Source organism: Bubalus bubalis, chromosome 22 (assembly GCF_019923935.1).
Source record: "Bubalus bubalis isolate 160015118507 breed Murrah chromosome 22, NDDB_SH_1, whole genome shotgun sequence".
NCBI lineage: Eukaryota > Metazoa > Chordata > Mammalia > Artiodactyla > Bovidae > Bubalus > Bubalus bubalis.
Genome location: NC_059178.1, coordinates 53,453,336 through 53,477,062, shown reverse-complemented (window position 1 = coordinate 53,477,062; position 23,727 = coordinate 53,453,336). Strand labels below are relative to the sequence as shown.

Below are 23,727 nucleotides of genomic sequence, written 5' to 3'. Positions count from 1 at the left end.
GACCCAGAGGCAGAATCAAGTAGTTACAACAGAGCCTATCGCCCCACAAAGCCAAAATCTTTATTATCAGACCCTGTACAGGTAAAGTTTACCAATACCTGTCTTAAAGGATTTGGGAAAAGGCAAAATTAAGTTCAGAGAATATGAGGTGTCACACAGACTCGGGGAGAGCATGGCTCAGAAAGTAGATCAGATCCCACTGTGCCTGCTGCTGTTTCCCGTAGCCCGGGGAACATTTCTTAACATTTACCAAATCGCTAAACTTTGATTTCTACACCAGTAAGTGTTTAATTATGATGCATTTTGTATTGGTTGTTGTGAGATTAAAATGATACAGCACATGTACAATCCCTTGTAGTGTGCAATAAAATGTAGGTTCCTTTTTCCATTAATTAATGAAAGTGGAAGTGTGACATACGAAATGCGTATTTCGTTTTAGGAAGTGAGCTTTGTACTCTGGGTATAAATTGAGAAGAAGACAGACCTGTGTTTTAAATCCAGGTCAGTCATCTCTTACTTTTTGGTTGCTTTGAGGAAGTGGTAACCTCTCTAAATGTTAGTTCCCTTGTCTGTAAATGAGAGAGTGATAATTCTCAAGGTTGTGAGGATTGTATTAATATTTCTTATTCAAAAGCCCTGGCACAGTGGCTTGCGCTTGTCAAGCGCTGAGGGATAATACCAGACTTGAAGAGCCTCTCAGGTGGGACAAGGTGTTTTGGGTTTTGTCAGTTGTCAACAGAGCACTAACACATTTTTGAGAAGGCAGATGATTTGATAAAAATGCTTTTGGCAGAAACATGTAGGATGAAAAGAGCAGTTATAGGCAAAAAGATTATCTAAGCTGACTTTTGTACGCATCTTGATATAGGATACTGGGAGGCCAGACTTGAGTGATTGGCAGGGGAGTAAAGAGACAATAATTCTTAATAGACATTTGTAAGGGTTAAATCACAGATGTGATAGATTGGCTCTGGTATAAAGAAAAACAATTGAAAATAATAGTGTTAAGAGTCTTAGCAAAACTCACACTGAACTATATTACCATTACCAGGAAAAAAACAATTACAGTGAATTCTGTGTTTTTGTGTTAGTAGCTGTTCCAACTTTGCGGTGTTTTGCTTTATTGACGCTTGGGAATATGGGGAGCTAGAGTGCAGGTGAGATATTAGAACTAGAATTGTTGAGTCACACAAGTGAACTGCTGCAGCTTTAGGAGGGGGTGAGATGGATGGTAAGAAGTTAGAGAGAGAGAGAAGATAATGTGGTCGAGTGGATATTTCTTGATATAATCTTTTACAGTGTTTAAGAAATCTCTCCTTTTAACTGTTGTGAAAGTTAATGCTTATGTCTAGGCATGTATGTTGATTAGACGTGCATACACGTACACTTGTCTATATAGTAATTCATTAGTTTCACTGAGTCAAAGTCAATAAACATAAGTAAATTGTCTGGTAGTGTTTGATGTCAGCGATGGATGCATTTTTCACCTTATAGATCAAGAAGATGTTTTTTGTGCTATGGAGAAAAATACCATCTTCCTTAAAAAAAAAAGAAAGTTGTTAAGTATTCAAAAACTACTGTTTAGAGATTACAAATAGATTTTTGGCATATAATTCTTATAGCTTTCTTGAATATTTCAGAGCAGCTCAAATACGGGCATTTTAGTAGAACTTGGACTCAAACAGGTGAGGAAATTGAATTTCCTTTTCAGGCTAGCTGTGGGCAGTGTTCTGCCTCTAATGGTGGAGCCCTGGAGGACTGGCAGTTTCCTGCGTGTCTCTTCCACCTGCATAGGTGGCTTGGCAGATGGTCACAGCATCAGTGTTTCCCAGCATTTAGTCTGCAGGCTACCTGTATTAGGATACCTTGGTGCTCAGTATGAATTCAGATTCCAAAGGCCCACACCTCCCCTACCAAATGAAAATCAGATTGAGTCATGAGAATCTGTATTTTTAACATGGACTTCGGGTGATTCTTGAGTTAAAGAATCACGAAGTAAAATATAATTTTGATGGATCGTTAAGGGATTTCAATTTGGCGTGGGATAGGATTATTCAGTGATCAAGTAGAGAAAATCTCTTAGACTACTTGAGGATAGCTTAGTTCTCAGTCATGTAATTGCAGTGATTGAAATAAACACCATCATATTCAATCCAGTAAGTCTCTGTGTATAGAATTGTTGAATGGGAGAGATTTGAACTTTCCTAATTTATCCTGTAATATGTGTTTGGAATTGTATCAGATATTTCTTGATGGCATGGTTTTAACTATTTATATAACTTCTTACTGTTATTTGATGTATTATGTCCAGTGTAAATTCAGATGTTACTTTGGCCTTTCTTTTTCTACATATTCCTTAAAAAATGAGGACAAAAAGGTTCTCATCCAAAAGTTAAAATGTTACGATGTTACCTGTAATCATGTACTGATATCTATTATGAAACCACTGAAAATTCCACTTATTCTTCTGCCTGAGTGTGACATCATTTTATATAAAGATCATATTTTACCTCTCTGTGATGTAGAAACTTTCAGGGGCATTTGGCCAGTCAGATTCTTATTCTCATTCTGTGATTGCAGATAAATTTGCAGATCAGTCATACGTTTCTAGAGTATAAGCCCTTCTAGTCAGTGACTGTATTTCAGGGTTGTTCCGACTTGGTCCAGTGGACATTTGGGGCCAGATGATGTTTCAGGGGAAGAGTTCCCTGTGCGTGGTCCGATATTCAGCCCCGACCTTGGCCTCTGCTCACTGGATGCCGGTAGCTCCCTTCTCCTCCCTCCCCCAGCACTGTCAGCTGAAATTCTATCAGGGATGGAAGTTAACGGTCAAAGAACCGAGTGGCTAAAGGGTGGGTGGTATCAACTCCATCTTATAGGCAAGAAAACTGAGGTCGAGGAGATTAAGTGATGGCACGAAGTGTGGAGCTGGGATTCTCTCACTGCAGCCTGTTACGAGAACCCTAACATCAGCTATACAATTCTACCACCATTTTTCTCATTGATTGCATATTTCATTTTCTTTATTTGATTTGTGTACAGATTTTGAGTTATGTAAAGCAGTTGCTACTAGCTATACCCTCCCTCTCCAGATCAGTGACATTTGTCTCTGTATTTTGGCACTTCTTAATTACGTGCAGTTGAAGGTAATCAGGGCTTATGTTTGCCTGCCTTCTTAATTTGAGGTGAGGAGCATTAAGAACATATTTATATGTAAAAAAAAATGCAATAAAAGTATGAAAAAAAAGAACATATTTACTCACATAATCTATATTTTTACTTGGAAGAGGGCAATCTCAATAACAGTATTCAGTTAGAATATCCTTGACCCAGAAGTATTTGCAAATGATATGATCAATAAGGGTTTAATGCCAAAATATAGAAACAGCTTACATCAAAAAACTCAATATAAAAAAAAATTACCTGATTAAAAAATGGGCTGAAGACCTAAATGGACTTTTCTCCAAAAAAGACATACAAATGGCTAACAGACATGTGAAAAGATGCTTAACATCACTAATTACTCAGTTCACTTCAGTTCAGGTCAGTCGCTCAGTCGTGTCTGACTCCTTGTGACCCCATGAATCGCAGCACGCCAGGCCTCCCTGTCCATCACCAACTCCCGGAGTTCACTCAGACTCACGTCCATCGCATCACTGATGCCATCCAGCCATCTCATCCTCTGTCGTCCCCTTCTCCTCCTGCCCCCAATCCCTCCCAGCATCAGAGTCTTTTCCAATGAGTCAACTCTTCACATGAAGTGGCCAAAGTATTGGAGTTTCAGCTTTAGTATCATTCCTTCCAAAGAAATCCCAGGGCTGATTTCCTTCAGAATGGACTGGTTGGATCTCCTTGCAGTCCAAGGGACTCTCAAGAGTCTTCTCCAACACCACAGTTCAAAAGCATCAATTCTTTGGTGCTCAGCCTTCTTCACAGTCCAACTCTCACATCCATACATGACCACAGGAAAAACCATAGCCTTGACTAGACGAACCTTTGTTGGCAAAGTAACGTCTCTGCTTTTGAATATGCTATCTAGGTTGGTCATAACTTTTCCTTCCAAGAAGTAAGCGTCTTTTAATTTCATGGCTGTGGTCACCATCTGCAGTGATTTTGGAGCCCCAAAAAATAAAGTCTGACACTGTTTCCACAGTTTCCCCATCTATTTCACATGAAGTGATGGGACCAGAGGCCATGATCTTCGTTTTCTGAATGTTGAGCTTTAAGCCAACTTTTTCACTCTCCACTTTCACTTTCATCAAGAGGCTTTTGAGTTCCTCTTCACTTTCTGCCATAAGGGTGGTGTCATCTGCATATCTGAAGTTATTGATATTTCTCCCAGCAATCTTGATTCCAGCTTGTGCTTCTTCCAGTCCAGCGTTTCTCATGATGTACTCTACATATAAGTTAAATAAGCAGGGTGACAATACACAGCCTTGACGTACGCCTTTTCCTATTTGGAACCAGTCTGTTGTTCCATGTCCAGTTCTAACTGTTGCTTCCTGACCTGCATACAGATTTCTCAAGAGGCAGATCAGGTGGTCTGGTATTCCCATCTCTTTCAGAATTTTTCAGTTTTTATTGTGATCCACACAGTCAAAGGCTTTGGCATGGTCAAGAAAGCAGAAATAGATGTTTTTCTGGAACTCTTTTGCTTTTTCCATGATCCAGCTGATGTTGGCAGTTTGATCTCTGGTTCCTCTGCCTTTTCTAAAACCAGCTTGAACATCAGGAAGTTCACAGTTCACATATTGCTGAAGCCTGGCTTGGAGAATTTTGAGCATTACTTTACTAGCATGTGAGATGAGTGCAATTGTGCGGTAGTTTGAGCATTCTTTGGCATTGCCTTTCTTTGGGATTGGAATGAAAATGGACCTTTTCCAGTCCTGTGGCCACTGCTGAGTTTTCCAAATTTGCTGGCATATTGAGTGCAGCACTTTTACAGCATCATCTTTCAGGATTTAAATAGCTCAACTGGAATTCCATCACCTCCACTAGCTTTGTTTGTAGTGGTGCTTTCTAAGGCCCACTTGACTTCACATTCAAGGATGTCTGGCTCTAGGTCAGTGATCACACCATCGTGATTATCTGGGTCGTGAAGATCTTTTTTGTACAGTTTTTCTGTGTATTCTTGCCACCTCTTCTTCTTATCTTCTGCTTCTGTTAGGTCCATACCATTTCTGTCCTTTATCGAGCCCATCTTTGCATGAAATGTTCCCTTGGTATTTCTAATTTTCTTGAAGAGATCTCTAGTCTTTCCCATTCTGTTGTTTTCCTCTATTTCTTTGCATTGATCGCTGAGAAGGCTTTCTTATCTCTTCTTGCTATTCTTTGGAACTCTGCATTCAGATGCTTCTACCTTTCCTCTTCTCCTTTGCTTTTCGCTTCTCTTCTTTTCACAGCTATTTGTAAGGCCTCCCCAGAGAGCCATTTTGCTTTTTTGCATTTCTTTTCCATGGGGATGGGCTTGATCCCTGTCTCCTGTACAATGTTACGAATCTCCATCCATAGTTCATCCAGCACTCTATCTATCAGATCTAGGCCCTTAAATCTATTTCTCACTTCTACTGTATAATCCTAAGGGATTTGATTTAGGTCATACCTGAATGGTCTAGTGGTTTTCCCTACTTTCTTCAATTTAAGTCTGAATTTGGCAATAAGGAGTTCATGATCTGAGCCACAGTCAGCTTCTGGTCTTGTTTTTGTTGACTGTATAGAGCTTCTCCATCTTTGGCTGCAAAGAATATAATCAGTCTGATTTCGGTGTTGACCATCTGGTGATGTCCATGTATAGAGTCTTCTCTTGTGTTGTTGGAAGAGGGTGTTTGCTATGACCAGTGCATTTTCTTGGCAAAACTCAGTTAGTCTTTGCCCTGCTTCATTCTGTATTCCAAGGCCAAATTTGCCTGTTACTGCAGGTGTCTCTTGACTTCCTACTTTTGCATTCCAGTCCCCTATCATGAAAAGCACTTCTTTTTTGGGTGTTAGTTCTAAGAGTAACCAGTAACCAACCAGTAACGCTGAAGAAGCTGAAGTTGAATGGTTTTATGAAGACCTACAAGACCACTAATTATTAGAGAAATGCAAATCAAAGCCACAAAGGCATGTCGCCTCTCACCTCTCAGAATGGCCACTATCAAAAAGTCTACAAATAACTTAAGTTGGTGAGGATGTGGAGAAAACAGTTGGGTACTGTAGGTGGGAATTAAATTGATATAGCCACTTTGGAAAACAGTATGGAGCTTCCTTAAAAAACTAAAACTAGAACTGCCCTATGATCCAGCAATCCCACTCCTGGGTATATATCTGGAAAAAATGAAAACTCTAATTTGAAAGGATATATGCACCCCAGTGGCAGCAGTATTTATAATACCTTAAACATGGAAACAATCCAAGTGCCCATCAACAGATGATGCGTTTAAGAAGATGTGATATATATATATATATATATTGTATCTCTCTCTATATATATATAGAGAGAGAGACAGAGAGAGAGAGAGACACCCACACATATATATATATACACAGCAGACTATTTAGTCATAAAAAAGTGAAATTCTGCCATTTGCAGCAACACGAATGGACCTAAAAAGTAGTATGCTTAGTGAAATAAGGCAGACAAAAAACGATAAATATTGTATGTTATCACTTGTTTGTGTATCTGACAAAACCAATGTATATATTAATATCAAAACTGAAAGGGACTCACAGATAATAGAAAACCAAGTATGGATGCCAGTAGGGAGAGGGAAGCAAAGAGGGGTGTGATAGGAGCATGGGGTTAAGAGCTGCAAACCAGTGTATAAATAAGCAACAAGGCTATATTGTACAGCACAAGGAAATACAGTCATGTTTTATAGTAAACTTAGGTAGAGCGTTGGAGAAGGAAATGGCAACCCACTCCAGTGTTCTTGCCTGGAGAATCCCAGAGACAGCAGAGCCTGGTGGACTGCCGTCTATGGGGTCGCACAGAGTCGGACACGACTGAAGCGACTTAGTCTTAGCCTAGGTAGAGCATAATCTATAAAAATATTGAGTCACTATGCTGTAACTAATACATTATTGAAAGCCAGCTGTACTTCAATTATATATATGTATGTGTGTAACACTTGACAGAATTACGTCCTAAGTTAGAGATAGGCACAGATAAATTATGTAGTTGGTCTAAGCTCACAGGGCTATTCAAGGACAGGACCTGTGTCTTCATATATATACACCAGGTTTTTATTCTTGTCACCCTGTTGTTTGTGTCATCTCTCATAAAAGCCACTGTTGATCACTGGCCAGAACCTCCTGGTCACCTCTCTCCATGTTTAAGGGAGAAGGTCTAGAGTTGAAAAAGGAAGGAGAGATTTTCGGTACTATTTGTCACAAATTCACTTTGTCTTTTTCTTGTGTATTGGTGTGGGGTAGAGAAACCAAAATTAATGATTACTAAAGTGATTGGTAAATCAGCACCCAGTTTTTTTATACCCAACTGTCATAAAAAATATTTTGGAAATAAAAGAAAATGAACAGAGGGAGCGATTATGTGAGTAAATACAGTATACTTTGCATAAATTAGGATAGTTGTATAAATATATTGTATTTTGTCTACTGAGAATATTTTATTTCTTTTTTCTGTCCCAGTTGCCTTAAATCTGTAAAGTAGTATAGTTTTGATTTTCTATAGTGATTACTATGCCTCTTAAAGTCATTTAATTCTCTATTGTTTCCTTATTTTCATTACTGTTTTTTGTTTTCCTTAAAAAGATACCATTGTAGTGACTGTATCTTATTTTAATTAATGTGGGGATTTCACAGTAACTTTGAAGTAACTGAAATTAATACTCTAGGTTATTACAAAAGCAGAAACTTTTAAAACAAGTAATGTTGCTTTTAGATCATAAATCATTTTTGTAATTACAGTTCATGTTTTTAAAATTAAAGTACAAAGCAGTTCTTTTAAGACTCAGAAAACACTAACGGAAGACATGGGCCTTTTTTTGGAGAAATATGTGTCCTATAAATGAAGTCAAATGAAGAGTGAGATTTATATGTGTGTGGGTGTATATATATATTTATATATAATTTTTTAGAAAAACAATATCTTTTAAAATAAGTACTTTAGAGATAAAACTTACTCTTTTGGAATTTATTTTTTATTTTGTTATAGTATTTTTGTGTAAGTCATAAGTTGGATTATCAAGTAATTATTTTGTATGAGAATGTCATGTTTTTTCCTTTTTGTGTGTTTACATTATTTTTTAAGAATTAAGAACAACATATCTATATGGGTTTGTATAAGTATATATATATTTTTTTTTTAAGTAAAAGGCTCATTTATTACCTAGTTTCTCATTTTTAAAAAATTTAGAATTATTTATTCTTTTTCTTATCAAGGCATTGCTTCAGAGTTTGGAGTTCGAGGTTATCCAACAATTAAGCTGTAAGTTGAGTGTTGTATGTTTATATGTGTATTTTTATTAGTTCACTCTACTTACATTTTATTATATTTCTAGTAGCTTCTTTGGAGAATTGAAGACTTGGGTTCAGCAGTTCTTTCTAGGTGCAGTGTGGTCCAGGGAAAGGGATCCATCTGTGGTTTTTCTTTGCACTTAAGTTAATGTGTGGTTTAAGGCTAATTCACCAAATGTGTTTTGAGTTGGACTGTGAAAGGCGCTTAGCAGGACAAAGGTTGTAAATTACAACAGGCTTTTTACCCCTCAGGTGCTCAAGAGTGTGTTCTGTTTAACTTGTGAATCCTATCTCGTAACAGATTTTACTTTTCTATAATTAAAATAGACTTGCTTCATTAGAGGTGAAAGAAAAAGAGAGTAAAATTGATGGATGTTAGTTATCACCTATAGATTTGACCACTTCTGTCCCAGAGCATATACAGTAAAACTATATCTTGTGATAATTCTAAAGGCCTTCTTTTGTAATCATGGTTTTATTGAATTTTCTCATGAGTTTAATCCTGATCTCATCCTTATTTTGGTAATATGAAGACTTGAGGAATTACTTGGAAACTTATTTTTGTAATAAAGTAAGTTATTTTTTTAATTCCTTGGGTTCTGTGTTGGCCTCCCTCCTTCTCCCACTGTTTAAAAATGTTTGCTAAGCCTCTTAGCTTCCTGTGTTCAGTTAATTATCTTTTTTATTCTTTTGGTTTAATTATAGGTGTTCTGTTGCGCTTTCACAACTTTTAAAATTTCAGTTAGTTGGACACAATCCATTGGCAAGATTTTAGAAGATTATCTAATTTTCTAGAAGAGGTGTTTTTAATGCATTGTTTCACCCTGTAATCTTGGCGCATTTATCACGTTACTCTGTTGTATTGCTTAAAATTGTTTTATCTTTACCGAATATTAATTCCCTGTCCTTTCACTGGCCTTTTAATAGAGAAGATAGTAAGACTTATGCTTTGAGTTCCTGACCATGAATGTGTATGTTTTTCATTTATTAGAAGGAAAAATATATGCAGCTATCAAACATAGAGTGAAATATTTTCGCATAATTTTAGAAAAATATAGTTGTCTTCTTTGCATTTTGAGTTGTTGATCCCCTGAAGGCAGTGTTCAGCTGTTTTTCCCGTGATTATGCTGCTTCTAAAACTCCATTTACTGTTTTGTATGCTGTAATTTGTGTAACAATAGAGAGTGATTAGCATTAAATATGAAAACAGTTAATGTAAACTTTTATCTTCTTTTCTTCTTTTAAGATTAAAAGGAGACCTAGCATATAATTATAGAGGACCACGAACAAAAGATGATATAATTGAGTTTGCTCACAGAGTGTCAGGGTAAGTTTGTATTATGAAAGGCCTTTATGATATCAGTATTTGAAAATTAAATGTATTTTAATAAACTGCATTGAATATACATATTTTTAGGTTTTTAAATAAAATTGTCTATGAGGAGAGAGAGAGTTGCACAGCATATGCAGAGAGCTTCTCTAGAAAAATAAGGGGGTCCATGATTTATGTTACATACTTGTTGACCTCACTCACATTTAAATTTATTTTGTGTATAGAAGAGCTTTTCCCCAATGGATTTTTTTAATACATTTTCAAGACTTGATTACTTCTAACGGCTTTGTGAACCTTAATTTTTATTTCATGATGGTTTCGCCTTTGTACGACCTGGTTTACATTATTTTGCTCATTGTCTAGTTTCAGTGTTAAGAGAAACCCCACAACGTGATGTTCTGAATAGTCTTAGACTTTAATCCCTAGCCTGTGATACGTGAAGATGCTTTTGAGATGTAGCTAAGATTCTTTCCCTCATCTTTCACATGCTCCTGTATGCCAGCTGTGAGGTATTGTTGCACATTTTGCTTAGAATATAATGTAATTAGAACCCAGAGATCTTTTTGAGTTTCAGATCTCTGAAGTTTTACTGCTAAGAAAACGAATTTTGTCTTTCCTTTTGGTTTGAATATGGTGATTTTTTGTTTTTAATTTACATCTTGCTGGCATATATAGAAAGTTGGTGCATATTGTTTAGTGGGATTATGTATAACTTCTTGAAGAGAACATTTATCAAAGTAGGTTACTTTGAAAATATAGTAGCTTATGAGTTTGACAGGATGTAATATATTGATAGCTCTAAATATTTTTAAGTTAAATTGAAATACTGGGGTAGATTTGTTGGGTGGCATGATACTATCTAGCTTAAATTATTTGAGAAAAGACACAGAATTAGGAATGATCTTTGAATATTAAAGTTTGCAAAGCTTTGATAAAGTATAATTTTTACTGTATTTTCTTACTGATTGCATATTTCATTTTATTTGCTTTGTGAATAATTTTGAGGTAACTTTGTATTACATGAGGGGGTCTCTAGTAGGATTACTTTATTCCCCTGTGGTTTAGATTAGTCTTTATGTTTTGGCAATTTTAAGATGGCCTTCTCCTGATGTAACCAGGACTGAATCTCTACTGCAAAGGAAATTTCAAGAATCACTTCTGGAGTTGCGTCACTTACCAGTTAATTACTCACGCATGAAAATAGAGACTAGAATAGAGTGATGCAATGCATTTAAAGAACTGTGCATTTTAAAATATGTTTGCCTTTGCAGAATATATTTTGTTCTTTTTGCGAATGTGATGGAATAAAAATCTTATAGACCACATTTAGAAAAAGACTGCATCTTAGTTTTTAATAATATTTCATAAGTCATATGTTTTATAGTCACCTTTGATGTAGTTCATTTCTCAGTTTATTTGGCTTTGAAATATATAATAAAACTTCTTACAGTTTTGTTTTCATAAAATTCTTATATGCTATCATTTTCCATTTTATTTTTCCCGAGAAGAATAACATACTTAGGAACATTTTAGATTTTAATCTTTATAGGGTGTTTTAAAACTACATAGCATTTAAATGGACAGAGTAAGACATAAACATTCTAAATATAATGTTATTAACTCCTAGAATAGTATATTTCAGAGTGTGTTTGTGTGAATGATCTTTTGAAAGGGAGAAAAAAAATTACCTCTCACGTGGATGGTTTTATTTTTAGCTGAGGATTCTAAATGGAGTATAGTCCCATCTTTGCCTATCCAAACATTGGTTAAGGTGATATTCTTCAGACGGACATATTTAAAGCTTATTTTTTAAACTGATAGATCAAATTGTAGGTGTTGTGTTTTAATAGTGGTCATGGGCTATAGTTTATAAGATTTATGTGGATTGAACGATATACTTAAAAGGCAATTCATACAGTAATAAAAGTTTGTGACATTAGACATGATGGGCTGACATAAATAGAAATAAAGTATGTACTACTCTTAGTTCAAGTACAAGGTTTTTTTCATTTGTTCTATTTTCAAACAGGGCTCTAATTCGGCCACTTCCGAGTCAGCAAATGTTTGAACATATGCAGAAGAGACATCGTGTATTTTTTGTTTATATAGGTGGAGAGTCACCTCTGAAGGTATCAAATGATTTTATTTTTTAATCCATAAGAACAGAATGTATTGTAATTTATTTTCTGTATAATGAAGACTTTCTTGAAAAACTCAGGACTTATTTCACCCTTATTAGGAATACTTTAGTTCAATCTAAGTGTTTTTATAATAAAAGCACTTTGTCATATACCCTCTATAGTATTTGCCTTCATGAAACAATTGAGTAAAAAGTGGGTGGATGTGGCCTACCTTAGTCTTTCTTCTGTTCTTGACCTATTTATTTAAATTCTGTATTGCTTTTCAGCATTTTGAGACTTTGAGACTGCAACACGCAGTTGAGTGTAATAGGCAAAAGCTCACTGTTTTAAGATTATTGTATACATGTATGTGTATGTTTGTATGTGTGGGCATGCACTTATCTCTTCATTAGCAAATTAATAAATATAATTTGAGCTTGTTTTATTTAATGAACGTTATTTGAAGGCATATACAAGCACTTAGTTATAATGGTCTTTTGCCTAAGAAACAGTTTATTTATGTTTAATCTTTCCACATGAAAGGATTTAAGGTAGCAAATTGTCGTGATCTATTAACACTTAGCAATGATACTACTTGCTCTGAATGTTTAATGAGGAATGAATTTTGATCTTGGTTACTATTTAAAAGTTACCTTTTTTCTGTTTGTATCTTCATAGGAGAAATACATTGATGCTGCTTCAGAATTAATTGTATATACATACTTCTTTTCTGCCTCAGAAGAAGTCGTCCCTGCGGTAATATTTAAAGTTGAATTTTAAGTAATGTGTTAATATGTATATTCAACAACTGTTGATTGTTCTTTAATCATTGTGGCATGCACAGTTTTAAGTCCTGGATTATTGATGACAACCAAAGTCATCAGGACCCTCATACGGTAGAGGTTATGTTCTTGTGGATGGGGAAGTGGATTAAATTTTAGTATTGTAGACGAGTCTTTCTTTGCTTGGGTCCTCGGGAAACAAAGCTATGAACAAGATATCATAACTGCTTTAAAAAAAAAAAAGGTGGCAGTGTAGTCATTTAGAGGTGGGATGGCTGCTCTTGACTGGTCGGTCAAGAAGTGTCTGTCTGAGGAGAAAGTATATTTGAACTGGGACTTACGGGACGTGAAGGAGCCACACAGGTCTGTGGCCAAAGTAAACCAGAAACAAGGACCAGGGGATGCAAATGCCCTGGATGAGAGCCTGCCCGGCACAGTGGAGTGACAGCGGTCGCCACTGTGGCTGTACTTCAGTGAGAAAGGAGACGAGAGGTAGGTAGAGGCCAGTGGAAGCCTTGTAGGTCATGGCCACACGTGCGAAGGGCTAGGGAAGGACTTGGTTTCAAGTTTGTTTTAAGGACATTCCTCTGCTAAGTGCAAAAAGAACTGGATCAGGATGAGACTCAGTCAGGAAGATCAGTTGAGCTCTTGAAACAATCTAGGATTTAGGCTTGAAAGGTAGTAAAAGAATTAGGGAGAAGGGAGAGAATTATGTTTGGAGATGGAATTGTTTGAGCTTGCCCTAGAGGAAAAGAGATGAATAAGAATTCATTATACGTGTTCTCTTGGTTGTAATTCATTTAGATTGAGAACTAGTTGTTCAGGTTCAAACATGAAAAGACTCTAGCTGTGACTTTGAATTGTTCAATTGCAAAATAAAGATGTGCTTTAGTAATTTAATAAAAGGATGACTCTAGGTTTTTGGTTTGAACAACTGGGTAGGTAGCTGGTGATGTTACTTAGGAGCTTGGGAATACTGGGGAAGGAACAAGTTAAGAGTATGGGAGGAATGATTGAGTTTTGAAGGTTTATTTTAATTTGACATATTAAGCATCCAAGTACAAACATCAAATAAGTTGTTGGATATAAGGGTTGGGAGTTAAGTCACAGCCGCATAAATAATAAACTTCTCAAACATGGAGTGCAAATTTGGGGAGGGTGGTGGGTAAAAGATCCCAGGTCCTAAAGACAGCAGAGAATAATGAGAAAAACTCACCAGTAAAGTAGGCAAACAAGGTGAAAGGGAAGCCAGGATACAAGGTGTGTAAGAGAAGAGTGGCAGTTATGCAAGATGTTTGTGAAACACCAACTTGAGGAGAGGGAGGAACAGTGGTGTTTGTCCCCGTGCAGGTAGTTGATGGTTTTAAGAAAAACGGTTTCAGAGGCGTAATGGGGACAGGTGCCTCACAGGTGTGTGATTTCAGGAATGGCTCACTCAGGGATGCCCTTGGAAGGGCGAGATGCGGGATGTTCTGAACTGCTCCGAGAGCATCAGTGTGGATGGGTGACTAGCGGCGTGCTTGATGGCAGAGCCTCTCCTGAGGGCTTTATCGCTGCCCTTCAGTGGCTGTCTTCATGGTGCTGTGGAATTTTTTAATGCATTGTAACCAGATCATTCTGTATCAACTGAGACATACCTCCCTCCCTTTTAATCTTTCCAGGACAGCTGTCCTTCTTTTTATTTTTATTTTATTAGTCATCTACTGATTTGTTCATTGTTATGTTCAGCATTACAACACTCATGTAGTAATCCTCTGTGGCTTACCCAAGTTACATCTTTCCTGCTCTGATGCTGATTTCTCTGCTGTAATTTTTCTCTTTTGATATTAGTACAACACAGCTCCCCTGGTAGCTCAGTGGGTAGAGAATCCACCTGCCATGCAGGAGACCTGGCTTCTATTCCTGGGTTGGGAAGATCCCCTGGAAGGGGGCATGGCAACCCACTCCAATTTTCTTGCCTGGAGAATCCCCATGGACAGAGAAGCCTGGCGGGCTGCAGTCCATGGGGTCACAGAGAGTCAGACATGACCAAGCACAGCACAGGGCTAAGAAGCAGGCACCCACTGAATGAATTTCTTCTTATTTATTGTCATTATGAGTTCTCATTCATGAACCAGGTTACCGTCTAAGCCCGTTCTCGCCTCTCCCATATGTTAGCATCTCTTATTCTCCAGTGAGGTAGTGATGCATCCTGGGTTCACAGGAAGCTGACTCACAGCTGCAGTGAAGGAGTCTTTGTCACACGGCCTGGGAGTTGTGGGGAGGACGGGCCTGTGCTGCCTGCTACCTCTGCCCCAGCTCCTCTGCCATTTCAGCGTGCTGCCTGGACCCCATTTCTTGTAATATCTTTGTCTGTTAGCAACTCTAAGAATATTCCATGGTTCCTCCATAGCAGACAGGGCACGTAACAGGGGATGTATCAAGAGGTAACAAGTCCAGTCACTGAATGAGCTTGAGATTGATTGTGTTCTTTTTAACCATTTGTAATTTTTTTGTTAGCATTGTGAGTTTTCCCCCAAGTATCTTTCAATACTTTTAAACTCATGGTGGCCAACTGAAAATTTTGAACTGTCAAGCTCATTTGCTCTTCTGGTTTATGCAGTATGTGACCCTGAAAGAGATGCCTGCCGTGCTTGTTTTCAAAGATGAAACATATTTTGTTTATGATGGTAAGTTCCAGCATTTTAACTGATGTAAAACAAAACAGCTTATAATTAAAATGCCGTGTCTATTACATGCCTTAGATGTTGACGTCAGATGCTCCTACTGTTTACAAAACCCATTAGTTCGTGACTGCTGGGTTTTTCTTACCCTTCAACTTCATGTTTCCACTCAGTGGTCTTTCATTCTGAGTTTCTTTACAATAAATTTCTTTTTCTTTTTTTCTTATCAGATCATTTGCCTTCTTTGGAAATGAGCCCTATGCAATTTCTCTACATTACTTTAAAATATTCAGAATTCATTTTAAAAGGGTCTGACATTTGAGACACACAAAAAAGTGGAAGAAATAAGCCATCTTCCACAGTGAAGCCTGCTTCTCCTGCCTTTTCATTGTTGTTGATAATGTCAGGAGCATGGGGATGAAGCTCAGGGGGTGTGGTGTATTTCCTGATGAGTTTTAGTTTTAGTTTTATCACTTTCGTGTATAATCTTTAGAAAATTTGACCTGGAGTGGAGATTGTGACCCAGTGGTCAACTTCTGGTTTTATGTTTACTCTCCTAAGTCATCAGTCTGAATCCATAAATGCTTTCAGATTTGCGTCATATTACTCATTTTATAGGTGTGATAACTTGAAAACGTTCTGTTTAGCAAGTGACCGAAAAAGCACAGCTTTCAAGAAGTCAATAAAATCCAGTCTTCCTCCAAACACGTTGGTAGGCGTTTCCATCAGCTGCTTTTTCATGCAGTTGTGATCATTTTTCAGACTTACATTTCTAATCAGGACATAATCCTCTTGGATATTATATTTCCTGTCAGAGGAAGTATATGATGTTAGAAAAGGGCTAAAATACTGTGTTTGATGTTATATGTGATTTTGTTTTACATAAGAAAAAGGATGTCATAAAATACAGAAGAGCAAAGAAATTAGAGTAAAAAAATTGTCCATAAGGACATCATCCAAGAAGACTCATCAGCCCAGGAAAACTATTTAATAGAATATACGTGCCTTCATTTTTCATTCTGTCAGTTTTCTTACATACTTCATTTTTGGCAGTATTACAGTCATGTTGTATTATTTTGTCACCTGCTTTACCCATGAATTATTTTAATTTTTAAAAATCTATAAATGGCCTTCCTCAATGTGTACCATAATGATTTAAATTACTTCCTGTTTAGGGTATTTCAGTTATTTCCTATATTTTTATTTATTTATCTTTTGCTGTGTTAATGATTCTGTAATGATGAATTGTTTTGTGTATTAATCCTTTTTTTTTTACATTTGATTGTTTGCTTCGAATAGCTTTCTAAAAATGAAGTTTATGAATTTAAGATTATGGTCCTGTGTCAGGCATTTTATAAATATTGCTAGATTAAACATTGTAAACATTTTAATGTCATATTTACACTCTAATTTATTAACTCTGTTTTATTTTCTTTTTATTTATTTATTTTTTATTTAAAAAAAATTTTTTTTTTTTTAACTTTGTTTTAAAGAGTATGAAGATGGTGATCTGTCATCTTGGATCAACAGGGAGAGGTTTCAGAATTACCTTACGATGGACGGCTTCCTCTTGTATGAACTTGGAGACACTGGTAACAGCATATGTACAACTCTCCATCACTCTACAAAGCTTTTCCTTAACTGATTACATAAATCTGTAGGAAATGAGTTTTTAATTTCTATTTCATAATATCATTCCTTCTTTCAGACCTGAATGCCAGTTCAACTTTATGAGAATATAGATGAATATTACCAAAGAACATACTTGTGGAATAAAGATTAGCTAGAAAGGGTTCGTTCGGAGAAGGCGATGGCACCCAACTCCAGTACTCTTGCCTAGAAAATCCCATGGATGCAGGAGCCTGGTAGGCTGCAGTCCATGGGGTCTCGAAGAGTTGGACATGACTGAGCGACTTCACTTTCGCTTTTCACTTTCATGCATTGGAGAAGGAAATGGCAACCCACTCCAGTGTTCTTGCCTGGAGAATCCCAGGGATGGGGGAGCCTGGTAGGCTGCCATCTATGGGATTGCACAGAGTCGGACATGACTGAAGCGACTTAACAACAACAAGAAAGGGTTCGTTAAAGAATTAATAGCAACAGGGAAAACAGAGCCTGGATAATAAGGAAATAAGAAAAAAATAACCACCAGAAACCTGTCCTCAGAAGGCTGATTTTGTAATAGAATTTGGAATACAAGTTATCACAACCTTTGAAAGCACACTTCTACTTGTGCGGAAAATAAGGGTGTCAGGTTGGCATGGTTTCTTGAAGTTACATGCCCGAAAATGATAAGCAAAGCAAATATAAATACAGATGCAAAAAGAAAGTTGTAAGAAACTAGCTGAATGGTCTCAAATAGATATAAACTACAAAAATTATAAGCCAACCATGTGTTAGGAAGAAGTGCTTTGTTTGTATTACTTTTCAACAAAATACTTATTTTCATCAGTTTGTGAGTTGTGTGAAAGAATGCAGTTTGAGTATATGAATTGTTAAATATTTACCATTATTGGGGCTTTCCTGATAGCTCAGTTGGTAAAGAATCTGCCTGCAGTGCAGGAGACCCCAGTTCAATTCCTGGGTCAGGAAGATCCACTGGAGAAGGAATAGGCTACCCTCTCCAGTATTCTTGGGCTTCCCTTTGTGATTCAGCTGGTAAAGAATCTGCCTGCAGTGCAGGAGACCTAGGTTCGATCTCTGGGTTGAGAAGATCGCCTGGAGAAGGGAAAGGCTACCCACTCCAGTATTCTGGCCTGGAGAATTCCACAGACTGTATAGTCCAGTTCAGTTCAGTCACTCAGTCGTGTCCAACTCCTTGTGACCCCATGAACTGCATGCAGCATGCCAGGCCTCCCTGTCCATCACCAACTCCTGGAGTCCACCCAAACCCATGTCCATCGAGTTGGTGATGCCATCCAGCCATCTCATCATCTGTCATCCCCTTCTTCTCCTGCCCTCAATCTTTCCCAGCATCAGGGTCTTTTCACATGAGTCAACTCTTCTCATCAGGTGGCCAAAGTAATGGAGTTTTAGCTTCAACATCAGTCCTAACGAACATCCAGAACTGATCTCCTTTAGGATGGACTGGTTGGATCTCCTTGCAGTCCAAGGGACTCTCAAGAGTCTTCCTCAACAACACAGTTCAAAAGCATCAATTCTTTGGTGCTCAGCCTTCTTCACAGTCCAACTCTCACATCCATACATGACCACTGGAGAAACCATAGCCTTGACTAGACGCACCTTTGTTGGCAAAGGAATGTCTCTGCTTTTTAACATTCTTGTCTAGGTTGGTCATAACTTTGCTTTCAAGGAGTAATTAAAATTATTTCATGGCTGCAACCACCATCTGCAGTGATTTTGGAGCCTAGAAAAATAAAGTCAGCCACTGTTTCCACTGTTTCCCCATCTATTTGCCATGAAGTGATGGGACCAGATGCCATGATCTTAGTTTTCTGAATGTTGAGCTTCAAGCCAACTTTTTCACTCTCCTCTTTCACTTTTGTCAAGAGGCTCTTTAGTTCTAGTTATTTTTCACTTTCTGCCATAAGGGTGGTGTCATCTGCATATCTGAGGTTATTGATATTTCTCCTGGCAATCTTGATTCCAGCTTGTGCTTCCTCCAGCCCAGTATTCCTCATGATGTACTCTGCATAGAAGTTAAATAAGCAGGGTGATAATATAAAGCCTTGACATACTCCTTGTCACAAAGAGCCGGACACAACTGAGCAACTTTCACTCACTAATTGATACTTACATTTTGGGGGTGGGAAGTAGGTTGGAATTTATCACTTGATGTTAAATAATTCAGGTTTTCACTATGTTAAACATAATATGTTTAAAATAATTGGAATTGGATTTAGAAGCTATATACTATTTTCATAAGTACAGTAATAATTGGAAAGTTTGTATAATTAGGATTATTGAATTTAAATATGTCATTCTTCATTTCAGGAAAGCTTGTGGCTATCGCAGTAATTGATGAGAAAAATACATCAGTTGAACATACCAGGTATAGTGCCTTGAAATAGTTTTAAGCTTTAGCTATCATCCAGTTCAGACTTTACATGGCCTTCAGATAAACTTGATATGGTATCTTTTCCTGTAGCGTTAAACATTAGATAAAGTAGCAGATACTATAATTGAATAATTTTATTTTTTCAAGTTGACAAGATGGAATGTTCATGCGTTTTTTATTTTCTTACAGATTAAAATCAATTATTCAGGAAGTTGCTAGAGATTATAGAGACCAGTTCCACAGGTAGGTGTTTACATTCTGGAAAGCTCCATTATCTTTGTTTCATTATGTTTTGTAATACAGTAAAGCAAAAGTAAGGAGTATTCCATACTTTCAAAGATGAATCAAGGAGCTGAAATAAATTACAGCATGTTGCATTTCATTATGAATTGTTAGGTTTAAGTTTGTTGATATATGTCTTACAAGTTAGAAGAAAAAAAACCTTCTAATTTGAATCATACCTGCATCTTGTTAGGATTTAGGGTAAGTGTGTGGTAAGAAAACATGCCCATATACAAGCATATATTTCAGAGGTGTTGCGGACTTGGCTCCAGACCACTGCAATACAGCAAGTCACATGAAATTTCTGTTTCCCTAGTACATATAAAAGCTATGTTTTGATATATACTGTGGTCTGTTAAGCGTGCCGCAGCATTGTGTCTGAAAAAATGCCCATACTTTAGAAATGCCAGTCATCACCCGCTCCCTCAGTGAGCTGTGATCTTTTTGCTGGTGGACGGTTCCCCCGTGTTGAAGGTTGCTGACTGACCAGGGTGGTTGACCTTGGGGTGGCCGTGGCTTTTTCTTAAAATAGAACAATAACATCTGCCTCATGGATCAACTTTTCCTTTCCTGAACAATTTCTCCATAGCATTGATAGCATTTTGCCCACATTAGAACATCTTTCAGAATCTGAAGTGATCCTCTCAAACCTTGCTCCTTTGTCAGCTAAGTTTATGTAATATTCTGAGTCCTCTAAATGTTGTGATTTCAACAGTCTTGGTAACCTCTTCCCCAGGAGTAGATTCCTGGACCCGCTTTCTTTGCTCATCCATAAGAAGCAACTCCGCATCCCCTCACATGTTATCACAGGATTGGAGCAGTTCGGGCTCCATTCCTACCTCTAGTTTTCTGACTGTTCACTACATCTGTAGTCATTTCCTTCTCTGAAATCTTGAATGACTCAGAATCGTCCATGAGGGTTGGAATCTGATTCTTCCAAACTCCTCTTGGTGTCGATATTTGACCTGTCCCCATGAATCATGGATGCTCTCGGGGCAGCTAGGATTGTGACTCCCTGGTGGAGGTTTGCGGTTGACTCTGCCCAGATCCACCAGGTCTGTCACTGTTTGTGGCAGCTGTGGCCTTAGGACATGCGCTTCTTCCCTAAGAAGACTTGAGAGTCAGAACGACTCCTTGATCCATGGGCTGAAGAATGGGTGTTGTGTTAACGTTAGCAGGAGGGAACACAACATTCATCTCATTGTATCTCTCCATCAGAGCTCTTGGGGGACCCAAGTGCATTGTCAACAAGCAGATAGTTTGAAAGGAATCTTTTTTTTTGTTTTCCTGAGCAGTAGGTCTCAACAGTAGGGCTTAAAATATTATCAAACCATGTTGTAAATAGATATGCTGCACCCAGGCTATGTTGTCATAAAAAGGCAGGGTAGATTTAGCATAATTCTTAAAAACTTGTAATATTTTTAAAATGATAAATGAGCATTGGTTTCAACTTAGAGTCACGAACTATGTTTGCCCCTAACAAGAGAGTCAGCCTGTCCTTTGAAGGTTTAAAAGCCAGGCACGGACGTCTCCTCTCTGGCTCCAAAAGTCCTAGATGGCATCTTCTTCCTACAGAAGGCTGTTTCACCTACACTGAGAATCTCTAGTTTGATGCAGCCAACTTCATTAATGATCTGAGCTGGGTCTTCTGGGTAGCTTGCTGCAGCTTCTACATCAGCTGTTGCTGCCTCACCTTGCACTTTCCTGTTATGGAGAAGGCTTCTGTCCTTAAGTCTAATAAACCGCCCTCTGCTGGCTTCAGATTTTTTTCCCAGCTTCCTCACCTCTCTCAGCCTCCACAGAACTGAAGGGAGTTAGGGCCTTGCTCTGGGCTGAGCTTTGGCTTAAGGAAATGTTGTAGCTGCTTTGATCTTCTATCCAGAACCCCCAAAACTCTGCGTATCAGTAATAAGGCTGTTTTACTTGCTTGCCATTTGTGTATTCACTGGAATAGCACCTTTAATTTCCTTCAAGAACTTTCCCTTGGCATTCACAACTTGGCTGACTGTTTTGCTGCAAGAGGCCTAGCTTTCAGCCTATCTCGACCTTCAACTTCCCTCCCTTTCTGAACTGGATCTTTATAGCTTTTGATTTAAAGTGAGGGACACGGGACTCTTGAACATTTAGAGGCCATTGTAGGGTGATTACCCTGTCTGATTTCAACATTGTTGTGTCTCAGGGAACAGGGAGGCCAGAGGAGAGGGAGAGAGATGGGAGAATGGCTGGTTGGTGGAGAAGTCAGAACACACATAACACTTATTACTTAAATTGGAAGTCTTACATGGACACAGTTCATGGTGCCCCAAAATCACAGCAGTAACATTATAGATCACTGCCCACGGATCATCAGAGAAGATATAAAAATAATGAAAAAGTTTGCAATATTGTGAGAATTACGAAAAATGTGACACATAATGAGCAAGTACTGTTGGTAAAATAGCACTAATAGATTCACTCAACGGTGTTGCCAGAAACTTCAATTTGTTAAGGGGAAAAAAAGAAAAAAGCATACTATTTGGGAACTGCTGCTGCTGCTGCTAAGTCACTTCAGTCATGTCCGACTCTGTGCGAACCCATACGGCAGCACACCAGGCTCCCCCGTCCCTGGGATTCTCCAGGCAAGAGCACTGGAGTGGGTTGCCATTTCCCTCTCCAGTGCATGAAAGTGAAGTCACTCAGTCGTGTCTGACTCTTAGCGACCCCATGGACTGCAGGCTACCAGGCTCTTCCATCCATGGGATTTTCCAGGCAAGAGTCCTGGAGTGGGGTGCCATTGCCTTCTCTGACCTGGGAACTACAGTAAAGCAAAGCCCAGTAAAATGAGATTGCCTGTTTAGTCATGCATTTGAAGTACAGTTCAGTGAGCAGCCACAAGTCAGATGCAGAAAGATGATTTTAGCAAGAACTCAAATGGAGCCTAAAGAATAGGTGGTATTTTTCCTGTGTGCTGAGTCCGTTTCTCATAAGACAGTCAGTGTAAATCTGTCACATGACTTCTTATACCTTTTTTATGCTGAGTCTCTTAATGATGTGCCAATTATATATACATATATTTCTCCTATTACATAGTATGAAACAAAATAGAAATGTCTTAAAATTTGCTTGTTATATCGTGTTTGTATCTCCAAAGCTAGTAGAATTGACACTTTTTAATATTTATTGTATATAATTTATATGTTATATGTTTACAGTATTTATATGCTTAGCAAACAATAAATTCAGTGGTTTGTATTTATTCTTTTTTTTTGTATATTAATATTTAACATTGGTCTCTTTCTCTCTCTTCTTTTTGGTTGTTGATTAGGGATTTTCAGTTTGGCCATATGGATGGAAATGACTATATAAATACCTTGCTGATGGAGTAAGTAAAATGCTAAATGACTCAGTGATTTTGCTACCAACTCTTCTTTATTGTTTTGGCCACACTGTGTGGCTTACAGGATTTTAGTTCTTCTATCAATGTTTGAAAGCATGCCCCCTGCAGTAGGAGTGTGGGATCCTGACCATCAGACCATCAGGGCAGTCCTGACTATCAGTTTTTAAATTTCTGTTTTTCAAAGACAGGCAGAAGGAGTAACAGCTGAAAGAAAGCAAACCTTTGTATATGTTAGTAAAGATACATTCCCATTAAATATTTTACTTTAGTTTTTAAAATATGTATTTGAAACTTACTAAACTTTAAAATTCTCTATTCTAAAAATATACTCCCATTTTAATGTTGATAACATAGTATTTTGGAAAGACTATCATCATTCAAAAATTTGTAAACTTTGTAGTGTCTGTCTAATATGCACCTTAGTTCAGTTTTAATGAATAAAACTTAATTAGAAAATTTTTAGCATTCAGGAATTAATTACTATTCTAAAAGAATTTATTTTAACAGACTTAACTTTATAGGATAACCATGCAGTTTTAAAATAATACTGATTATGCTTATGGTATTAAGATCTGCTTTGTCACTTCAGAAAGTTGATATTAGAGAACATTTACCAAACCTGTACCAAATTAATGAATTTCAAATGAAAGCCTGTTAGATGCAGCGGACATTCAGCGAGTGTTTGCTGTGTGTCAC

The 23,727-nt window shown here is 37.6% G+C and overlaps 1 protein-coding gene across 2 annotated transcripts in view; it reads left to right on the top strand.

Moving 5' to 3' along the window:
* Positions 1-23,727, top strand: part of TMX3 (thioredoxin related transmembrane protein 3) — a 40,397-nt gene that overhangs the window by 6,479 nt on the left and 10,191 nt on the right. For both annotated transcript variants that reach the window (XM_006074219.4, XM_045164093.1), the window contains exons 5-13: positions 8,383-8,428; positions 9,704-9,784; positions 11,820-11,919; positions 12,589-12,666; positions 15,295-15,361; positions 16,849-16,947; positions 19,310-19,367; positions 19,563-19,616; positions 22,960-23,016. In XM_006074219.4, coding sequence (XP_006074281.4) covers positions 8,383-8,428; positions 9,704-9,784; positions 11,820-11,919; positions 12,589-12,666; positions 15,295-15,361; positions 16,849-16,947; positions 19,310-19,367; positions 19,563-19,616; positions 22,960-23,016 — 640 coding nt within the window. The remainder of the gene's footprint in view (positions 1-8,382; positions 8,429-9,703; positions 9,785-11,819; positions 11,920-12,588; positions 12,667-15,294; positions 15,362-16,848; positions 16,948-19,309; positions 19,368-19,562; positions 19,617-22,959; positions 23,017-23,727) is intronic.